At 31.1% G+C, this 22,906-nt stretch overlaps 1 protein-coding gene across 1 annotated transcript; it reads left to right on the top strand.

The window, feature by feature from the left end:
* Nucleotides 1-9,515: 9,515 nt before the first annotated feature.
* Nucleotides 9,516-14,800, top strand: LOC131172110 (leucine-rich repeat receptor protein kinase HPCA1-like). The gene is made up of 12 exons (XM_058133061.1): nt 9,516-9,597; nt 10,191-10,311; nt 10,411-10,482; nt 10,837-10,911; nt 11,012-11,083; nt 11,348-11,485; nt 11,606-11,680; nt 12,092-12,163; nt 12,251-12,322; nt 12,439-12,507; nt 12,608-12,682; nt 14,701-14,800. Exons 1-12 carry the CDS (start codon nt 9,516-9,518, stop codon nt 14,798-14,800), a joined length of 1,023 nt encoding a protein of 340 aa, XP_057989044.1.
* The last annotated feature ends 8,106 nt before the right edge of the window (nt 14,801-22,906 follow it).

The following is a 22,906-nucleotide window of genomic DNA, read 5'->3' as shown; positions in this document are numbered from 1 at the left end:
TCATAACTAACCATTTAAGGTAATTCCAACAATTTATTGGAAATAAAGATTAATTCCAACAAAATCAATTATACATAAATCATAATTGAAATCACAATTCTTTACTATTCAAAAACCATTCTTTATCTCGAAAACCATTCTTTATCTCGAAAACCATTCTTTATCTCAAAAACCATTCTTTATCTCACTAACTCTGCAAGACTAATCCGAAAGGGCCATCTTCGGGGTGATTCTAACTCCCTATGGTCGGGGAGGTCGAATCGGATTCTATCTCCCTATGGTTGGGGAGGTTGAATCATCGTGCACAGTACACATCACAATAATGAAACTTTCGAAAGGGCCATAACAAATAAGAACTTAGATCTAACCTCTAATAAGAGGAGAATCTAAGCCTGTACACGTACCATGGTAATCAAAACACAACTAACTCCATTGTCTTCTCAACAAATGAGAGAGACGGGTAATAACCTAGTCAAGCATCTATAGTGAGATATAAAACAATATTACAATCCTTTTAGTGAGCATAAATCACAATACAATTCGATTCAAAGTCAATTCCAATATCCAATAATTTTTATGCTCATCACAATTCAAATCATAAATTTGCATTTTTCCATGCAAATTGCCCATCACAATTCAAAACATGTTCTATCACAAATTTCCAAAACATAATTTATTCAATCCATAACAATGCTTAATACTTGTGGAAATACCATTTCACAAAGCTAAATTCATACATACTATAACAATTTCAATAATCATTGAATTAAATCCAATGCTTGTTAAACATAATACATAAGAAAAATATGTCATTTAATCATATGAAATATTCAGAATAAAATCAGTTAAAAACTAGTTGTGCACAAACCTGATTTGAGTCGCTCCTAGGCCTTTGATTCAATGTTCTTTATGCTTCTCAATATCCTTATTAACTGAAACACACAATTTAAAGTGTTTCAGTGTTTAATAAATTTGTTTCCAACCATAAAATCCAATATCTAAATTTTCTTGGTACTATTCCCTTCAATTCATTTCATTAGTCAATTTATAATGTTGACCCTTGATGTACTCTAAGTGAGTCAATTCTAATGTTACCAACATATCACATTTTATAACCCTTTAGTGTTGGTATATGTTACCAAATTCATTTTCAAGTGTATTGCATTTTATTGCAATTTACCAGATTTCGGTGTACTATTTTGACCTAGCCGGACGACCTAGTTTCCTCGATTTTCGAGTTTCGGTCCAAACTACAAACTTGTAGGTCTATGTCTTATTGCACGCGGGGCAAAATTTCAGGTCATTATGAGTTGTGTAGACCAAGTTATGGTCAATTTACCAATGCTGGAGAGAATGCATCAAAATGGTAACTTTAGGCCATTTTTAGGTCACTTTTGGTTCGGCTAGTTTTGGTACCTGAACTTGTGCAAGCTATTTGGCTTGGTTCTGGCTATTTTTGGGCTTTGGTGTCTTCATAAGAATTGTAGATCTATGTCTAAACTATTCATGGTAAAAATTTCAGGTCAATTGGACCTGTTTTGAGTAAGTTATGGTCAAAACACTAACTACTGCCCAAATGATCAATTTTCAGGTTTTCAAGTCACTAATCCGGATTTGGTCATTTTTTAAGTTACCTTCTAGGCAGAATTTAGGTAAGCTTCTTTCATGAAAGTTGGCACATTTTGTGCATTGTTGCACCTCCAATTGGTCTCATACCAATTGGAGTCACACACTTAAGGTTCTAAGCCAAAACATACACTGCCCTACTACACACTCCTCATCACTTATCAATTACATATTCAACACTCACCAAATTACTTCCTTCATGCCAATTTTGATTTATACCTTACCATTAACACATTTACCAACACATTTTGGTCATTTTGGACAGCTTGTAATCATTCTCAATATGCACACTATAATACAGAATTTTCCCAAGTCCATTTACACCATTTAACCACATGAACATACCCCATTTACATACCCAATTCCAAACCATTATACACATATACATGCTGCCATCAATAACAACATAATTCAAAAATAATTTCATGAACTTAAACACTTCAATCTTCTTCATGAGGCTACCACAAGTTTACACATACCCATCAACTTCCATTTTCACTTTTCCAAGCTTACAAATTAACTTTACACATGGGATTCAACTTTAATACAATTAAACATTTAAATCAACATTCAAACAGCCATTTACATGCAAGGACAAGCTATTCATGGTGAGGTTTCATGGTTGCCAAAATAGCTCAACTCCAATAAGTCATCAAATATCAAAAATTCTTCCATAAATCAATTACCCACAACATCCACTCAAAGTTTAAGGAAGCAAGATTGAAAAATACACACTTAGCACTTTTGAACTTCTTCAAAACCTCACAAAAACTTAACTTTCTTGCTCCAAGTATGCTGCCCAAGGTATGTAGAACAACTTTAGTGAAGAAACTTTAACAAATGGAAGCTTGGATCATGGAGAGAGAAAGCTTGGTTGGGACATCCATGGAGTTTTCCTTTGAGAGAGAAATATAATTTGGCAATGTGGTGATTCAAGGTTGAAGATGAGTTTTTGCTGTCCCATTTAGCTTAACTAGGTGTCCCAAATCTGCCTTAGTGGAGCACTAAACAATAATCAAATGTTTAATTATACAAGGTTTCCAAAATTTACAATTTGGCCACCACACTTTCACTAATTATATTAGGTACCACAATTTAATTTTTTTTATGACATTTTTGAAGTTTAATATCATTTATTTTTAATGGACATTTAGGTTAAAAGGCAACTCGGGATGTCAATTGATCACAATACCCCTATTCGGGTTGCATTCCCGATTTTTCGGTAACACCGAGTTTTGTCGTTTTCTCGATTTCTCGTTTTTCTTTGTACTAATTAATTAATTTTTCTTTGATATTTCTAATGACATTTATACTTCAATAGATGTTTATTTAAGTCTTAAAAATATTTTCCAGGGTTCCCCGCGGTCCAGGGCTAGTCAACGGTCCACGCCGCAACTTCCCAGTGCGGTCACCCATCGCTATGGTTCTCGACTCGTTTAACTTGGTTACATTTCATTACTATTATTTTTCCTTTGTTTTTCTTGTATTTTCTTTTCTTGTATTTCATTATTTTATGTCTCCTCACCCATATCTAAGTGTAGTTCTAGGCATCCTAGCTGTCCGGACAACACTGGTCACTGGAACAGTAGAACGCACTACCGAACATAGGGGTGTTACAAAACCAAATCAAATTGCTGGCCCAAAATGTGTCAATAAAACTATTTAGAACCAAATTGTCCAGAAATTCTGGACTTGAACCCATCCTACCAGTTTTGGTAAAAATGCCATAACTTAGTCTACAAAATTGAAAATTCAATGAAACTAATGCTAAAATTTTTATAAGATATAGATCTACAATATTGATGTATTGACCAGAACCCAGAACCCAAGGGAACTAGGCCAAATTGCTAGAACAAGTCAGCTCATCACAATATGGAATTTGACTAAACCACCACTTGACCCCAGAATAGTGTTTATAGCATATCTCTCACTAGGAAATCCCAAATGGGATGAGTCAAACTGTTCTGGAAACCTAAGAGATAGGGCTTCAACTTTGATTTAGAAACTTTTCTCAACATTTGAGTGTAAGAACCCTAAAATGGGAGTCAAAGCTACTGACCTGAACCTGGAATCCTGTAGACATAGGGTACTTAAGTCCAGGCCAGTTAATTGGTTATAACTAATTCTAAAAAACTTGAAAATTTGTGATTAAAAATTTTGAGTGACCACAAGACATAGGGCAACAACTTCTATGAAGAACACTAGGCCTAAAAGTGACTGTGACATGTCCAAATAATTAGGGAAAAATGGACTCTAGAATCTGCCTGAATCTGGACCCAGAATGAGACCATGAACCAGTTGTGGTTATTTGACTATAACTTGAGTTCTAAAACTCCAAATGACATGATTCAAAAAGGAAAATAAAGGCAAGACATATTAGAACAACTTCCATGAAGGAAGTGTGGCCAAACAGTGGCCCCATCTTAACCAATTTGCTAGATGAATTTAGGACACCAAATCTGGACCTTGAGAAAGGTTCATAAAATGACTTGGCATATGACATGGAATGAACTAAAATAATTTGTTAAACATAAGAATAACATGAATAGGCATGTAGTGGCATGAAAATGCTATGAAAATACAATTAGTACATACTATGAAATTATAAATACTTAATAATTCTATTTTGCCCAAAGTACACCTAGACTTCTTTATATAGCATGGATCGATTGGTATACCAATTAGGGACTACAGATTGCAGTACTGCCCACATGAATGATCATTGACAGACAACATATGTCTGAGATGGTTGTTCTACTGGCTTTATGCCTGCTTGTTGGCCACAATGCCTATTATCATTACTGGCTTTATGCCTGCCCGCTGGCCTAGTGCCTGATATGACTGTGGTATACTTGATAGACATATGAATGTCTAACTAGTATACTCCCGTGTATCCAGTCTTTATAGTCTGTCATAGGTTACTTGGACACAGATATATGTAATAAGTCTTAAATTTAAATAATTACAAGAAGAGATTACAGATATGAACAATAAGATTAAAAATGACATAAAAGAACAAAGAAGATACTAATAATTTATTTGCTCTCAAAATTTTATAAAATATGTAAATAACTTAGAAGTTTATGAAATTACAATAGGATAATTATTTTAATTGTCTAGTTATTTTTTTTTTTTTTATGCACCACTAAGCCTTATACTTAGCGCGTTGGTTTTTCCATCGCGTAGGTACAGGAGAGCAGCAGCAGCGTCGTCAGTAACAGTAGTGCTAGATAAGATTTTGATCAGATTTGCTACAGGGTGGTTGTCACCTCAGACTGTTATTTTGGGTAGGGCTCATATGCATGTTTAGATTTTTATTTTGTCCATTGTATATAAGCAAACGATATAATTCATTTTGGTAATTGTAAATATTGTACTTGATTTTATACGAATGAAATGAAGTATTGTATTTACTTGAAATGATTTTAAGTATTGTGATGATATGACATGGTTTATGAAAAATGAAATGGATATAATTTGTTTTTAACAGGTAAACAGTGACACCCACCATGAATTAATAAAAGTAGAGGAGACTCTGTCTGGGTCTCCACAAAAAAATAAGATGTGATAAAAAAAATTATTACACTTAAAATAATATAATTAAATTAATTTAGTATAAGACAGGATAACATAGGGTGCTCTGACACTGAATGTAGCACACCTTGCTCGGCTATATTGTAGACAGGTGAGGGGCGTTATAATTTAGGTATGAGTTTTATTGAATTTGGAGGAGCTCTTTTTTTTTTTAATATGGATATATGTGAAAAATTTATTTATAACTATAATGAAAATTTTTTCATTGCAAGTTCAATTTTATTTTGAATATTCTTTTTTAATTAATAAATATTTTATATGTCTATTTATATTTGAACCTAGCTAGCCAATTCAATTAATTCAATGCCTATAACTATAATTTTATTTTTCAATGAATTGAATATTGATTTTATATTTTTAAAACTTATGAATTTTAGTTTGAGGATTTAATTATTTCAAGAAAAAAAAATTTTTAGTAATATAAATTTCAAAAAAATATTATATATATATATATATATATATATATATATATATTTTGTTCGAATTATTTAAGAATTAATAAATAAAAAATATATTGTGCTAAGAGAAAAGTTTAAATCACTTTTAGAGAAAATGATTTTATTATTTAAAAAAATAAAATTATTTTTCAAAACATATATACATTCATCTATCAATGATCAATCACCATTATTTGTGGTGAAAATTACAATGGTTAATTTATATATTCATTAATACATCAATTATAAGCTGGGATAATAAAAAATTCCTAATTGCACCAAGGCGTATAAATTATTTTATACCCCAAATTAATTGGAAATTAAAAAAATTATATTTATAGTGGAACCTACCATGTTTTGTACTAGAATTTATAATTATTTTAATAATATGTCAATTATTCATTGAATGAGTGTGCGTGTAAGAAGTTCCCTGGAATAGCAATCAGTGGTAGCTGAAAATAACAATTTTTTATTAATAATTTATATTTTGAAAATTTAGTAATTTTATAAAATATCTGAATTGTATTTATTTAAAATATAATATATAAAGATTTATAAATATTATTATAAAAATATATATTTTATATTTAATTAATTATTTATATATACAGATTTGGATAATGGATATTCAACGTGTAAAATTTAAATCTGATATTAATGTTATTCTTGAAATACAAACACATCATAAATTTAATTATATATTATCAAATCTTGTTTTATTACGGTTCGGTTGGATACTCAAGAATACTTGATCCATTGTCATTCATAGTTAATAGTAACAATAATTGGTGATGATAATTATAATATATTTTCTTCATTAAATATTCATACTGTGTATAACCTTAAATTTAAAATAATAATAATAATAATATTTTTCAGAACAATTAGAAAGACTAAAAATCTTTTAACATCCATAAGAAAAAGAAAAGGACTAAATTGGTGATTGACAACTTTTTTGGAGTATAAAAGAATAAAAAGAAATTAAATGGAAATCATAGAAAGTTACTATATTTGGAATTTATTATTTTATGTGACATGAATTTTGAATATATTTTTATGAATCTAAATTATGATCTAATCTGAAAGTTTCATATTGTGATTTGATTGGAATAGAAAGTGAGATTTGTAGTGATAACGAAGGGCACAGACTAATATAGATTAGTATAAATATTATAATTTCTACCTTTAGCATCAGATTTGTTAGATATTTAGAAAACATACTGAAATTAGGGTTTGAGAGTTTTGAGTGATTGTATCAGAACTTTTTCTCTAATCTTGTCCATGAATGTAGACCTTACGGTCGAATCACATAAATCTTATATTATTATTCTTCTCTTCCATATATAATGTAATTGTGTGATTATTTATATATTTTAAATTTACATACCTGTTGTAATAGAATTCCAAATTCCAACTTTGTCTTATGGTTTTCGTCAAGTCTTTTTGAGATTTAATATTATAATTCGAATTTAACACATATTAAATATATTAAAATCAAGGTAGACTTATTCAAACTCATCTATAATATTCGAGTTGAGCTAACGCTAAGCTTGCTTTAAGACTGTGAAAGCTTATGAAAAAATGAAAGGGGATGGTCCCCTCTAGCCAACATTAACTTCTGCCATTTGAAACATTATTTTTATCTGCACTGAGAGCTACTATAATCTTCCCATAAAATGACATTGATTATGCGAAATTCAGCATGAACGTTACTTGTGGGGTTCAAGGAGCTGTAAGCCCTCAGCATTGCTTTCAGTTCATTAATATTATTTTTTAGAATAACCAAATAAAAAATGTTTGAATATATTATATTTATTTAATATATTATGAGAATATAAAAATCTTGAAATTTAAAGTAGTGAAAATGATCGTATGATTTAACTAATCTCAAATTATTATATATCTTTAATTAATTTTCTATTATGTTGGTATATTTTTATTATTTTTAACATGAAATTTTCATTAAAAATTTAAGAGATAAAAAGTAATACAAATAAAATATGGAGTAACAATAAATTTAAAACATTTACATTCATGCATTATAGTTAATATATATATATATATATTATTTACATATTAATTATTATAATTTATTTCATATTGATTAAATAATAATAAATATAAATTTTATGTTATCTCTACCAATTTAAATATGCTTTGACTTTTAGAGAGAATTATACATTATTATGATACATTATCTCTTTAAATATCTTTTATATTAAATTTATTTTCATATAATTAATATATAATTTACGTAACATTATTTAAATAATCTCATATTATTACAGACATAAATATTATTTCATTAATTTTAATTTTTTAAGTGAAAGTATATTTTCTTGATTTATTTTTTCTTTTTAGTTGTATAATTTTTTTTTTAATTATTTAAGATGTTATTTTGACATTCTATATATTCTTAATTCATTTTATATATGCCTTTTAACAATTTGTTTAACACTAAATTTATATTTTTTTATTATAATTGGTTAATACTAATTATAAATATAAAAATATTAATAATGTAAATATTAAAATTAAAAATTTAAAGTACATGTATTTGTAAGTCAGCATGGTGACTCCAAACAACTTGATGATAATTTATTTATATAAATATTATTAAATTTATGTGTAACAGTTTTATTATAATAATTACTTATAGTGTATTTCACATAAATCTCACCATAATCAAAGGTTATAATAAAATCGTTGTGATAGAGCGGTGCGGGTTAGCAGGATCATCACTTTTCTAAATTTTAATTTTTAATTAAAAATATATTAAACATGATTAAATTTTTAATAGATTTTTATATTTAATTTTTAAATATTTTAATAAAAATTTAAAAGATTAAATTTGTATTATTTCAATAAAATTTTCATATTATAAAAATTTAAAAGATTATTATTTTTATTAATTAATTAAATTAAAAATTAAAAAAACTCAGTTAAATTAATAAAAAAATATTTAGTTCAAATACTCACCCGCCTCCCCTAAGTTTAAATGATGTCTCCATCTATATAATGCTTTCCATATTTTTAGAGATCTATCAAAATCATTTATTTATGACAAATTGTTTATATTATTTCAAAATTTAGTTTCATTTTTATCAAACAAGCTTAAATTATTCAAAATTAAAATTAAAATTTTATCATCAATTTTGTTTAATATTATTATTTGAATTGCTATTAAAAAAATTATCTAAAATGATTTATTAAAAATTTTTAAATTTTAATTTGATATATGTTAATTATAAAAATTTAAAAATAATAATATAATTTTTAAATATATTTTTTAACAATATTTTAATCAATTTTAAATATTTTTATTAATTTAGGGTCCCATCCTGTCTTAAAAGAAAGAAAAAAAAAATTAAAAGTGAAAAGCACAAATCAAGAAACTAACAAAAATGGCAACTCGCGGAAACCGTTTGAAAGAATCAAAAGCTAAAAATTTTTTGACTTTTTTTTAACAGTTGGTACGGATTTTTTTAAAAATAGAAGATATTTTACTCATTTATTTTTTTAAATAATTTTTTATTTTTTAAATTTTAATAATTTTATTAAGATATAAAAATACTCGATATTTTAATAATTTTCTTTTATTTTTGTCATTTTAAAAAAAATTTGATATTTGACTTATGCTCATTGACGTGGTCTAAAATTATTAGGTATACTCAGTGTACATGCATCATTTCTCACAATCAGATGGGATCTACTCTCTATATTATAGGAATGAGAAGAAAGTACTAGTTTTTTAGTACTATGGATGAATCTAATAATTAGCCCTGCCAGCGGCAACGGGTTTTCAGTTAAGCAAAATTTGAGAGTGAAAACAAAGAGTTTATGAGGTGTTATTCGGAGATGAATCCAAAAATTCTGGTTTTTCTGTTGGTTGCTTCCCTCCAAATTTGTAGCATAGCAGCACGGACTGACATTGATGATGGTAAGTTCAGTACGATTAGTATTCTCCTTTTCTTGTTTTGTTCATTAGGAATTTGTTGATATGCCAATGACAACTTTAACTCTTTCAATTGGTGCATGTTCTGTAACTTTTTCTTTGGATGAAAATATCTCATGTTCACTGGCAACTTAAGGCCTTCTTAACTAACCATAGATTAACTTCAAAATGGAGATGTTAGATAGCTGCTTTTAAGTAGATGGATGTTTATCTTGCATTTGTGGGTTTGTGCAACTTTGCAATTTCCAGATCCAGGATTGGTATCAGAGTTAGTTATGTCTTTGGGAAGAGGAGTTTTTGAGTTAGAATATGGCCCTTTTTTTTGTCTGAAGTGCTAACTTTCTCAAATCATAGAGTAAGCATGGGTCTAGGAGTACTTCATCAAAACACTCATAGCAGGTTTTTCTTTTCTTACATGGTTTAATGATGCCCTGAAAATTCTTCCATGGATTAAGAGAAAATCAGGAGCAGTTTCATATCTTGGTTTTTATAGATCCTACAATATGTTTCGTACAAATAGGCAATACAAATACTGATAACTTGAATCATGTAAATGATTTCTTCGATCCCTGATGCAGTTGCTGCAGTGAAGGCTCTTAAGGGTATGTGGGAAAACACACCACCTAGCTGGGAAGGTCAAGACCCTTGTGGAGACCAATGGGACGGCATAAAGTGCATCAATTCACGTGTGAATTCCATGTAATTAATTGGCAATACTTCATCTTTTAATGCTAATTGAGGCTGGCAAATTCTTTCTTCTCCCGATTTTGAGATTAACCTGACTATTCTTAATTGCAGACAATTGTCAAGTATGGGATTGAAAGGACAGCTGTCTGGATATATCTCAGACTTACAAGAACTTCAAACTATGTAGGTCCTTGGCCTGCAATTTATCTCCTCTTTGATGCTTAGGATCTGTCTCATAACTAAATATGTTTGAGCCATCGTCAGCTATTATTATTATTAGTAGTAGTAGTATTATTATTATTCTATTTAGATTGTAGCATGCAAGCCTACATTTCTCTAGGATCATGCTCAATGCGTGAGGCACTTATTAAGCAGATGCATCATCCATAGGGCTCTTTGTAGCTTTAAGATTAAGATTGCTTCTTGTACACTATCCAGAACAGGGGATTGTTTTCACCAAGAAAATGATAGAATATAGATTGTTTTCGAGAGCAAGGATTCTTATTATCATTTCTGATTATTGGCATCTTCATACAGAGATCTATCATACAACAAGGATTTGGGAGGACCTCTGCCAACATCAATTGGGAGTCTGAAGAAGCTAGAAAACTTGTAAGAACACACAATGTTTCACCAAAGTATTAATTGACATCCAATTTTCCTTTTTGTCAAAATTCTCTAATTAACGAAATGATTTTTACTTGTATTCTAGAATTATGGTTGGTTGTGGTTTCTTTGGTCCTATCCCCGATTCAATAGGATCACTGCAGCAGCTGGTTTTTTTGTAAGGATTTTCAACTTGCAAGCTTTCTTTGCTTTATTGAAGTATGAAAATCAACATACTATTTCTTGTGAATGGCAAACGAGATGCTGGTTGGGTGGTCAATTTTAGTTCCCCATATCAGCATTTAGACTAATTCTAATAGTTTTGTTCAATATTAGGCTTTATTCTTTGTTATTTTCCACTTATTTTGAAGTGTTGTTAATATCCGGACCAACATTTCCCGAAAATCATTGTTTGCAGATCTCTAAATTCTAATAAATTCAGTGGTCAAATTCCACCTTCAATTGGCAATCTATCTCAACTTTTTTGGCTGGATCTAACTGACAATAAGCTTGAAGGGCCCATCCCCATCTCCACAGGGACTACACCTGGTCTTGATATGCTAATTAAAACAAAACACTTGTACGTAAAATCTTTTTGCACTATACAGCAAGCTGGAGCTTTTTTTTTTATTTTTTTTATTTTTATTTTTAAAACCATTGAATCATTTTCCATTAATTAAAGTGTAAAAACTATTAACAGTCATCTTGGAAAGAATCAGCTTTCAGGCAGAATCCCACCTGAACTTTTCAGTTCGGACATGCGTCTCAAACATGTGTAAGTTTCATTGGCTGTGACAGTAGTAAATATGTTTTTAACCATCATTTCCAAGTTGCATAATTTTTCTCTGTTAAATCGCATCTTTTTTATGGGTGTTGCCTTTGTTGACTTTATCATGATGTATCATCGCCGCATAATTTGTTTAGTTTTCTGCTGTATTGTAAATTTTACAATAAAAATAAAAAAGGAAAGGGAAACTAAGTTGTGTGTTTTGAAGAATCTTATTCTCCGATAAAAAATAATTTGATGGACTATTTTAGAATTAAATTGCAAAGAAATAATAATCACAGATGAAACTATTAATTTACTCATTTTTCTTAGTGGATCTTCTCAATTGAATATCACCTTAATCATATGCACACCTGCCAATTCAAGCATTGATTTTTGACAGATGCTTTTATTCTGCAGGCTTTTTGACAGCAACAAGCTCACTGGCAGTATTCCTTCTACCCTTGGCCTTGTGCAGACTTTGGAGGTTGTGTGAGTATCTATACGACAAACTTGAATGACTTCATGTTGATGTTCCTGCTGGTGAATTTTTTCTTGAATGTCTTATCTTGGTTGCAGGCGCCTTGACAGGAATTCATTGACTGGACCTGTCCCTTCAAACCTCAACAAACTTACCAATGTCAGTGATTTGTAAGTATATGGAAGAGAGGCATTCAGGATAAAGCTGTTATAATGGTTTTACCCTCATCATTAGTAGTTTATATGTGGATTTTCACTCTGTTGTGCCTCTTGGTGATCAATATCAGGTTTTTGTCCAACAATAAATTGAGTGGACCTCTTCCCAACCTTACTGGAATGAATATTCTCAGTTACTTGTAAGATTTTGTGCAGTCTATTAATATAATCAGTAATAGTAGTAGGAAAATAACTATATTGTTGTCTATGTGCATCTTTTAACTTGAAAGTTGTCTGCAGGGACATGAGCAATAATAGTTTTGATGCATCTAATTTTCCACCTTGGATTTCTACCTTGCAGTCTTTGACAACATTGTATGTCTCTCTCTATCCCCTCCCTCACACCTAACTTTCAAGTCTCAATGTCATATTTCTTTTCTCTTTTAATAATGGCATAAAGAAACATTAAATCATATTTGCAGAAAATGGGATAGTGCTATGTCTGTATTCTTTTTTGTGTTTAATTCAAACCTTGCTAGAGTATCCTACACCTTTAAGCAAGAGAGGAAGAATCCAAATACAAATTAAAATAGGAATGCATAAAAAAGATACATGATTTGAGTTTATGTTAATATTAACAAAGGTTTATCAAATTTATGTTGTGTCCTTTGGATTATATCCATTTCCTTGTCCTTTTGTTCTTACTCTCTACATGTTATTTCCTTTTATATAGTTGTCTTTTTTTTTTCGTTTTTTTTTTCTCCCTTGAAATAGTAAGATTTAAAAAGTTATTCTTCTCCTTTTTAACTGCTATCTCATTTATGCAAATACATTGATTGACCATTAGCAGTTTCTATCTAAAAATACATTGTTACTTGCCAATCTAAAGATGCTCATCTCTGTAGTGTGTTTTTGACATTTACATAAATTAATTTCTATCATTTTCTATCTAATAAATGAGAGTGGCAGAAATATGGATGTTAAGATGGATGTCTAGTAGGATAAGATTAGAAATGATCACATCTTTCAAAGAATACATGTAGTACATATTGGAGATAAAATGAGAGAGGATCGATTAAAATGGTACGGTCATGTCAAATGCGGAGAATCAAATGCCCCAACGAAAGTATGATAAGTTAGTAGAGAAATGAGTAAGAAGGGGAAGAGGAGACCTAAAATGATGTGGAGACAAGTGGTGTCAAAAGATTTATGAGTTTTGGATATTGATGTAGATTTGGTATCTAATAGAGCTGAATGATAAAAAGGGACACATATAGCCAACCCAACTAGTTTGAAGTCAAGGCTTAGTTGTTGTTGTTCTATCTTACAAAACATGGCTTTCTATACAATCATCTCCTTCTACATTAAGGATTAAAGAAGAACATAATAAGAATGAGAAAAAAAAAAAAGTAAAGATATCAATGCGGAGGATAGGGTATTCTTGTAATTGAGAAAAAATACTTTTGGAAAATAAAAAATCAACAAAACAAAGTTCTCCAACCACACTTTTTGTCAATCAACACACCCTTTGATAGCTGAATCTGTAAGAAGTACACCTCTTTTGATTCCAAATCTATAGATCAACATATATGTTGGGTTTTTAGTTTTCTAAGTTCTCCTTTCCGTCATTGTTTGGTTATTCCCTGATTTTAATTTTTAACTCTATTCATCTAAACTTTTCATCTCATTGTAGTTATAACATGTGATGTTTTGTGTTTGGTTTTGTTGATGGAAACAATGTTGTTTTCACATGCACGCTAGGGAACTAGTTCTTGTGTAATTATTCACGTCCTTTGTTACAAGTTTCTTAGATGGTACAATAGAACACAAGCCTTCTTCTCGTCTTATATATATATATTCATGTAATGTCGACATTTGTTATGAAGTCGATATCTATATTTATGTAAATATTGCTTTTGCTACAAGCCTTTCTACCATCTTATGTCTTAGGAAAGGCCATTAAAGAACATAAATAAAAATATATAAGGCCTTAAAGGTGGTACTACGGATATATGTGTCCCGCCTGTGTGCTTTTGTGTTTGTCATTGTCTGTGGCTGACATGCAATCGCTTTCTATCCAAGTTGAAAAGGGTTTTAGTCTTTATTGTTAGCATAACTTATAATTTTGTGTGGCGAGTGATGGAAAATACACAACTTCAAGGACAAATTCCAACTCGCTTCTTCACCTTCCTTATTTACAGAGCAGTGCGTATCATCTTGATATCTAGTAGCCAACATTTAATTTTAGGATGTCAAGAAACGCCAAAGGATAATCAATCGTTAATTTTTAGGATTCTCGCACAAAGAAGCCTAGCTAGACATTTATATCCGATGATGGCATTGGCTAATATGGTTACAGGATCTAAGTAACAATACACTCAATGGCACTTTAGATATTGGAACAAGCTACGAGACCGATCGCAACTCATTGATTTAAGAAACAATTTAATTGCCGAGTATTCTCCAATACCAGACAAAAGCAAGTTGAAGTAATGTGAGTTGCATTCTTTATTCATGCTTAAGAAATTTTAACCATTGTGCTAACAAAAACTTAAAGTTCAAGGTTTTAAAACGTTAAAATGGCAGGGATGTTCTTCGCTTCTAGTGACCAGCTTATGCTTGTTTCATTTGTTGGACTTTGCGCACTCGTGAACAACCTAGTTTGCAAGGAAACAGGAGTATCGGCAGACATCGTACCATTCCTGCACCTAATTCTTCTAATGTGTCACTACCAAATAATTGTGAGCCTATTCTCATTGCTCAAATCGGATATCCATTTCAAATGTAAATGTGCATATCCATACACAGGACTTCTAGTTTTCATAGCTCCTTCATTCTCGTCTTGGACAACAAAACAAATTATATTTTACTCGTGCAAAGAACTAATGGATTCTTTTAGTTCCAAGCAACTTCCTGTGGATTCAGTTTCTATAAGTAATCAGAGAAAGGATCCATTTTCGTACTTAGAATTAAAACTTGAAGTCTTTCCATCTAACCAAGATCATTTCAATCAAGTGTTATTTCTCGATTGCGTTTGTACTAAGCAACGCCAATTTCAATCCTACAAAACCATTTGGACCTTACTTTTTCATGGAGATTCTTATCAAGATTTTTTGGTACTTCCAAAATCCATGTATTATTAAGATTTTTCCATCATTTTCTTTTTCTTCTTATAACACCATTCTCTCCTCCTCCGAGTTGTCATTTAGGAGAGGCTACAGGATCAAACAACTCATTAAACACCGGCATTATCATTGGAGCCGTTCTGGTGGTTACGCCCTTTGTACTATTGTTGCTTCTTGAAGGGGTTTATGCTTACCATCAAAAGAAGAGAGCGAAAAAGAGCAACCGAACGGAACAATCCTTTCTGGTACAATAAGGATTTAACCATTACTTATTGTTTTTGATTCGGATGGAGTGCATCATGTTTAATTGTTGCTTTACACTGAAAATGCAGCACACTCGATTCAACTAAGAGCAAGGTGCTGGTGTTCCTCAATTAAAAGGGGCGGATGCTTTTCTTTTGAAGAGCTTAAAAAATACACCAGTAATTTTTCAGAAGCAAATAATATTGGATCTGGTGGTTATGGAAAGGTTAAGTTTGATTCCCTTCTCTCTATCTCTTTGAAAATCATTTTGTAAAAGAAATTTACTAAGCCTTTCATACCATGCTCTAGGAGCTTGCTTTAAACCATATAAGGCTTTAGTAAGTTTATAAACATGATTTGGATGTTCATGATTTTCAAAACATGGAGGTTGTGCAACATACACTTCCTCATCAATATAACCATTTAAAAATGCACTCTTGACATCCATTTGATAAAGCATAAAATCTTTGAAACATGCAAAGGCACACAACATTCTAATAGCTTCAATTCTAGCAACCGGAGCAAAGGTTTCATCAAAATCAATCCCTTCCTCTTGATTGTAGCCTTGAGCCACTAGTCTAGCTTTGTTCCTAACAACATTGCCTTTTTCATCCATTTTGTTTCTAAAGACCCATTTAGTACCAATAATTGAATGATCTTTTGGTCTAGGTACTAAATTCCAAACTTTATTTCTCTCAAATTGATTTAGTTCTTCTTGCATAGCAAGAATCCAACATTCATCATTTTGAGCATCTTCAAAACATTTAGGTTCAATTTGTGAAACAAAAGCAACATTACCAAAATATCTTCTTAATTGTGCTCTAGTCATCATCCTCTGAGATGGATCATCAATAATGTCTTCTTGAGGATGGTTTCTATGGAATCTCCAATCTTTAGGTAAATCTCCATGCTGGGGCTCATTTACTTGTAATTCTTCCAGATTTGGCATTTCTTCATTAGTTTGATCTTCATTGGCATCATGGACATCTATAGTAGTTTCTCCTTGAGTTTCCTCATCTTTGTCATCAACTTGTTCCATTTCTTCACTTGATATTATATTCTCTTTTCCAAAAACCTGCTCATTTTCATCACAAGCATTTTTTCTTCTAATAGAAGAGTTAGTCTCATCAAACAAAACATGAATAGTTTCCTCAATAACCAAAGTTCTTCTATTGAACACTCTATAGGCTTTACTCTTTGTTGAATACCCAAGAAAGATTCCTTCATCGGATTTAGCATCAAATTTCTTTAGGTTATCCTTCTTGTTATTTAACACATAGCACTTACAACCAAATGCTTTAAAATAAGAGATATTTGGTTTCCTTCCTTTCCATAGCTCATAGGGGGTCTTTTTCAAAATTGATCTAATCAAAACTCTATTCAACACATAACAAGATGTATTAACAGCTTCAGCCCAAAAATACTTTGGCAAATTATTTTCACTCAACATAGTTCTAGTCATTTCTTGCAAAGTCCTATTTTTCCTTTCTACTACCCCATTTTGTTGTGGTGTTCTAGGAGCTGAAAAATTATGATTGATTCCATATTTATCACAATATTTCTCAAACAAATGATTTTCAAATTCAGTTCCATGGTCACTTCTTATAGATGAGATGCAAAAGCCTTTTTCATTTTGAACCATTTTACCAAAAGAGGTGAATTTTTCAAAAGTTTCATCTTTGTGAGCAAGGAAAAATGTCCATGTATATCTTGAATAGTCATCAACAATAAATAAAGCATATGACTTTCCACCAAGACTAGTAGGAGTTACGGGTCCGAATAAATCAAGATGAAGCAATTCTAATGGCCTAGTGGTAGACACAATATTCTTAGACTTAAAAGATGCTCTAGTATGCTTTCCTAGTGCACATGCTCTACATTGAAATTCATTTTCATACTTAATCTTAGGAAGACCATTAACAAGTTCTTTCTTAGACAGTTTTGAGAGTGTATGCATGCTTGCATGACCCAGTCTTCTATGCCATAAATAACTAGAGTTATCAAGAGATACTAGACATGTACCATGATTAGTTTCAAAATTATTCATGTCAAGCAAGTAAACATTATTTGATCTATTGGCAATGAACAATGTGTCATTATCTAAACTATTGATTGTACATAGAGACGAAGTAAATTTTACCTCAAAGCCTTTATCACACAGTTGGCTTACACTTAGCAAGTTGTATTTCAAACCTTCAACAAGCGATACATCTTCAATACAAGGTTTGGTGCCAATTGTGCCATTTCCAATTATTTTTCCTTTCCCTTTGTCTCCAAATTTTACATATCCTCCATCTTTCATTGCAATTTTTGAAAACTTGTCTTTTCACTACCATGTGCTTTGAACAACCACTATCTATATACCATTTATCACTTTCCTTCATTCCTTTGCAACAAACCTGAAATTTAATCATTTAGCTTTAGGTACCCAAGCAACTTTGGGTCCTTGGGGTTAGTGACCTTAGGTAAGGTTCCTTTGGTACCCATACCTTCTTTGTCTTAAGATGACCTTTCCTAAATGCACAAGAGCTAATCATATGACCTCTTTTATTGCAGAATAACATGTAACATTAGGCAAGGAAGATGTAGATGCTTTAATGAAATGATTCTTATATTTGTCATAGTTCATGAAACCATCAAAACCAATTCCATATTTTTCACTTAATTCTTTGGTTTCCAAGAAGTACATCTAGAGTTTCTTTTCCTTTTGTGAATTTTGCTAAATCATTTGTCAAAGACTCTACCTTAGTTTCAAGAACTTTATTTTTCTCAATGAGCATCTCACATGTTTCTTTTGATATTTTCAACTCTAAGTCTAATTCTTTAAACAAAGCAATTTGTCCTTTGTAAAATTCATTTTCTTTATACACATTGGACATGGCAGTGTTTTGTGATCTCAATGATTCAATCTCTAAATTCATTTTAGTGCACTTTCTCTTGTAATTTCTATACTCATCATATACTCTAGCAAATGCAAGTTCAAGTTCTTCTACATTAGGAGATTCATAAGAATTTACCTCATTGTCGCTTTCTTCATCTTTTTGTGAGCTCTCAACTTTCTCCTCACATGCCATCAAACAAAGAAGAGCAGCCTCTTTGTCACTTGATTCATCATTTGAAGATTCTTCACTGTTGCTCCATACTACTTTCATAGCTTTCTTGCTCCTATCTTCTTTTCCTTTCTTCTTTTTGAGCAATGGACATTTTGGCTTGATATGTCCAGGTTTGTGACACTCATAACATACAATTTCTTCTTTTGAATCTTTAAAGTACTTATCCTTGGGAGTATGCTTTTTCAGGAATTTCTTGTATTTGCTTCCTCCTTTCTTGAAAGCTCTTTTAAATTTTCTTGCAAGCACTGACCATTTCATCTTCATCATCACTTGAAACACTTGAGTTGTCACTTGAGTCAGCTTTGAATGCAACTCCTTTCTTCTTATCTTCATCTTTGTTTGATTTGAGAGCAATGCTTTTCTTCTTCTTTTGCTCATATTCAACTTCATCCTTCTTGTATACCATCTCATGTGCAATGAGAGAACCAATGAGTTCATCATAGGTGAACGTTTTGAAATCTTTGGTATCTTGGATAACTGTTGTTTTTGCTTCCCAAGACTTTGGAAGTGATCTAAGAATTTTCTTCACAAGTTCAAATTTTCCTCAAATTTTTACCAAGTGCTTTGAGAAGATTTACAAGATCAAGAAACCTTGTACTCATATCCGCAATTGATTCTCCGGCCTCATATCAAACAACTCATAATCTCGAATCGTAAGGTTTGCTCTGGATTCTTTAACAACATCAGTTCCTTCATAAGTCACTTCAAGCTTATCCCAAATTTGCTTAGCAGATTGACATCCTGAAACACGATTGTATTCATTAAGGTCAAGTGAGCAATGCAAAATATTAATAGCTTTAGCATTTATAGAGATTTTCTTCCAATCATTGTCATCATATTCATCTTCATGTTTTGGAACCTTTGTAGTTCCAGTACCATTCTTTTGAGGAACATGTGGGCCATTTTTAATAATTCTCCATGCATCAATATCTACAGATTGTATGAAATTTCTCATTCTTACTTTCCAAAATGAATAATTAGTGCCATTGAAAAGCGGTGGTCTAGTGATTGAGTATCCTTCAACTAAAGGTGCAGGTATACCGGCAGTATTACTAGATGAACTAGCCATTATGGATCACTCTAAGGTTGTAATACCCTAAGCAAGAGAGTCAAGCTCTGATACCAATTTGTTGTCCCAAATATAGTCCAAGAGGGGGGTGAATTGGACTTTAACAATTTTTCGGCCCTTGCTTGTAGCCTAATGAAAAATTGTGGCTATGTTCAACTAAGTGTTTCTCTATATGTAATGAAAATAATATGAGCTTCAACAATGTGTTCCTAAGTTGCAATTTAACTCTCAATCAATGTATATGGCAATATCTAACAAGGCATGCACCATACAATATACAATTGATTTCTCAAGTCACTTAATATGTCCTCAAATATATCAACTCAATCTTATTCAAACAACATTCAATATCATGTATAGCAAGAAAAATTTAAATTGCACAAAATTAAGGAGGTAAAGGTTAGAGAGATCAAACACAATGATTTTTATAGTGGTTCGGCTTAACTAGCCTACATCCACTCTCTCAAAGAACCCTCTTTGAGTCTTGTCTCCACTATTTGCTCTTTTGAAGGCAAGAGACCAAAAGCCCTTTACAACACCAAGCTTTACCAAGGTAGCTTGAAACCTCTACAAATGCTATCACAAGCACTTTCTCTCTCAAGCTTCAATAGGTGCTTGTACAACCTCTCTTGAATGCAATTTAATATTTCAACACTCACTCTTACTCAATACAAATCAAACTATAAAGAAGAGATGAGTTGATTTGCCAATGGAAGCTCAAAATCTTTAAAGCTCTTGAATGAAAGCAATAAATGAAAAATCAATGTTGGAGTTCAATTGTTAGCTTTCATCAAATTGTAAATGAAGTAAAGAAGGTGTATTTATAGTCCCAAATTATTTTAGACCGTTTGAAACCCTTTTGGAACGTTATACACACTGCCCAAGACAAAATAGCCGTTATTTTGTCCTTTTGTGCGAAGTTGAGCAGCTCTGATAAATTAGCAAACTAATAAAATTTTAGGAGCAGTCAGCAAACTGGTTAGCAAACTAATGTTTTTAGCAAACATATTAGCAAACCGAAAATTTTAGCAAACCAGTTAGGAAACTAAGTCAACAGCTGCATGTCTCAACTTGCAATGCAAAATGATTTAGACCTTTAAAAAATATTTCAATAATTGTGTTCAAGGTCATGATGAGAAAAAGTAATCAGAAAATAAATTTTCATTTTTGAGCTCCATATGACTAAATTCTCATCTATTCTTTTTCACAAAAAGGCCTAAGACTCTAACACTATACTCTTCATACCTTTTCTTTGAGTCTTGGCTTCCATAGTCTTTTTCTCATTTTGGATTTGTCTTGGAATGCCTTTGAGTATCTTTTCTTCTTAGATGCAACTTCAAAGGTTCTTTATGCATAAGACAAAGAATCTACACATCACTTAAAGGTTAGGTTAGATAGATTCTCTTTGAGTTTTGTTATCATCAAAATCAATGCTCATTTTGAGCTACACGGGGTCAACATAGTGTTTATAATACAGTAATGGAAAATAGTATTTTATGGGTATTAATGTGTTTAACAGTATGTGTAAGAGGGAATAATAAATTAGAGTTTTAAGAAAGTAAAGTGTTTCAATTTCTAGAATTAGGTTTTACAAATTTATTTGAAGAAAAATATTGATTTTTGTATGTTAATTATGCATAATTTTGTAACTGAGTATTATTTTATGAACATGGCAGGGTCTAGAAGCCCTAAATATTTTACACTAGTTTTACATGTGAAAGGAACTAAGGGTGAATGGAGGTATTACGATGGGGTAAGTTGGTCAATGCATTATTGTTAATTGGATGATATGAGTTTGTTAGAATATATAAATTATGCTAGGGTATCAAAGTAGAAAGGTTTGGATAGTTCCAGGGCTTGATTATAGAGATAGGTTAAGGCCATTAGCTTGTGACAATGGTGTTCTAACAATGTGCTAACATGCATAATTAGAGGGGGAAGTAGATGTTTATGTAGAGCACCTAACTGTGGATGAATTAAGAAGAGAATTTAGGAAAAAAAGTGAGGACATGCAACCAAAGAGTAAAGGGGTTATACTTAAGGAGATTGATGAGGATTTAGGTAATGCTACTCCAGAGAATAATTCAACAACTCATCATTTAAATGACCATCAGTCATCACTAGGCCTTCATGTCTGATAGATAAAAAGTACTAATTTTTTAAATTAATATATAGGCATATGTGTATGATTAAATCATGTACTTGTACTTTTTCTATGGTACTTATATATATATATATATATATATATATATATATATATATATATATATATATATATATATATATATATATCATTCTTTGAATAGGGGCTTGTAGTAGTAATTGCTGAAATGTTTCCAAATTCTGAACGTAGATTACATCTTAGACATATGTACACCAATTTTAGAGGTAGTTTTAAAGGTAAAAAATTGAAGGATGTGTTATGGAATGCAGCTAAATCCACCTATAAGTAGAAATTGGATTATTGGTAGATAAAATTGAGGATAAAAACCTTGACGCAAGAGAGTGATTGAGAGAAAGACCTTGTGAGCACTAGTCTAGGGCCTACTGTACCATTGTCCCTATGTTTGATGTGCTAACCAATAACTTGTGTGAATGTTTCAATAGATATATTTTGGATACTAGGGATAAAGCAATCATAACTATATTGTAGATAATAAGGACAAAGTTGATGAGTAGGCTTTTTAAGAAAAGGGAAATGATGGAGAAAGTTAATGGTGCAATTTGTCCTAAAATATATTAAAAAAAAATTGAATGAGATGAAAAAACTTTATGTTATATTTACATCACAATTTTCAGGCGGTCCTGAGGTTCAAGTATTTGGGGCAGGATGTCAATTTGTTGTTAATGTTGTTAGAAGAACATGCACATGTAGGTGGAATTTGAATGGCATTCCATGTGCCCATGCATGTGCTGTGTTTTTTTGGTAACAATCAATCATCTGAGAGTTATGTGAATGAATGCTATTTAATAAAGACTTATTTAAAGGTATATGGGCATGTCATTAATCCTATCAATGGCCATGAATTATGGCCAAAAGCCTTTTTAA

Source organism: Hevea brasiliensis, chromosome 13, assembly GCF_030052815.1.
Source record: "Hevea brasiliensis isolate MT/VB/25A 57/8 chromosome 13, ASM3005281v1, whole genome shotgun sequence".
Classification (NCBI taxonomy): Eukaryota; Viridiplantae; Streptophyta; class Magnoliopsida; order Malpighiales; family Euphorbiaceae; genus Hevea; species Hevea brasiliensis.
This window is presented reverse-complemented; position numbering and strand designations above follow the sequence as displayed.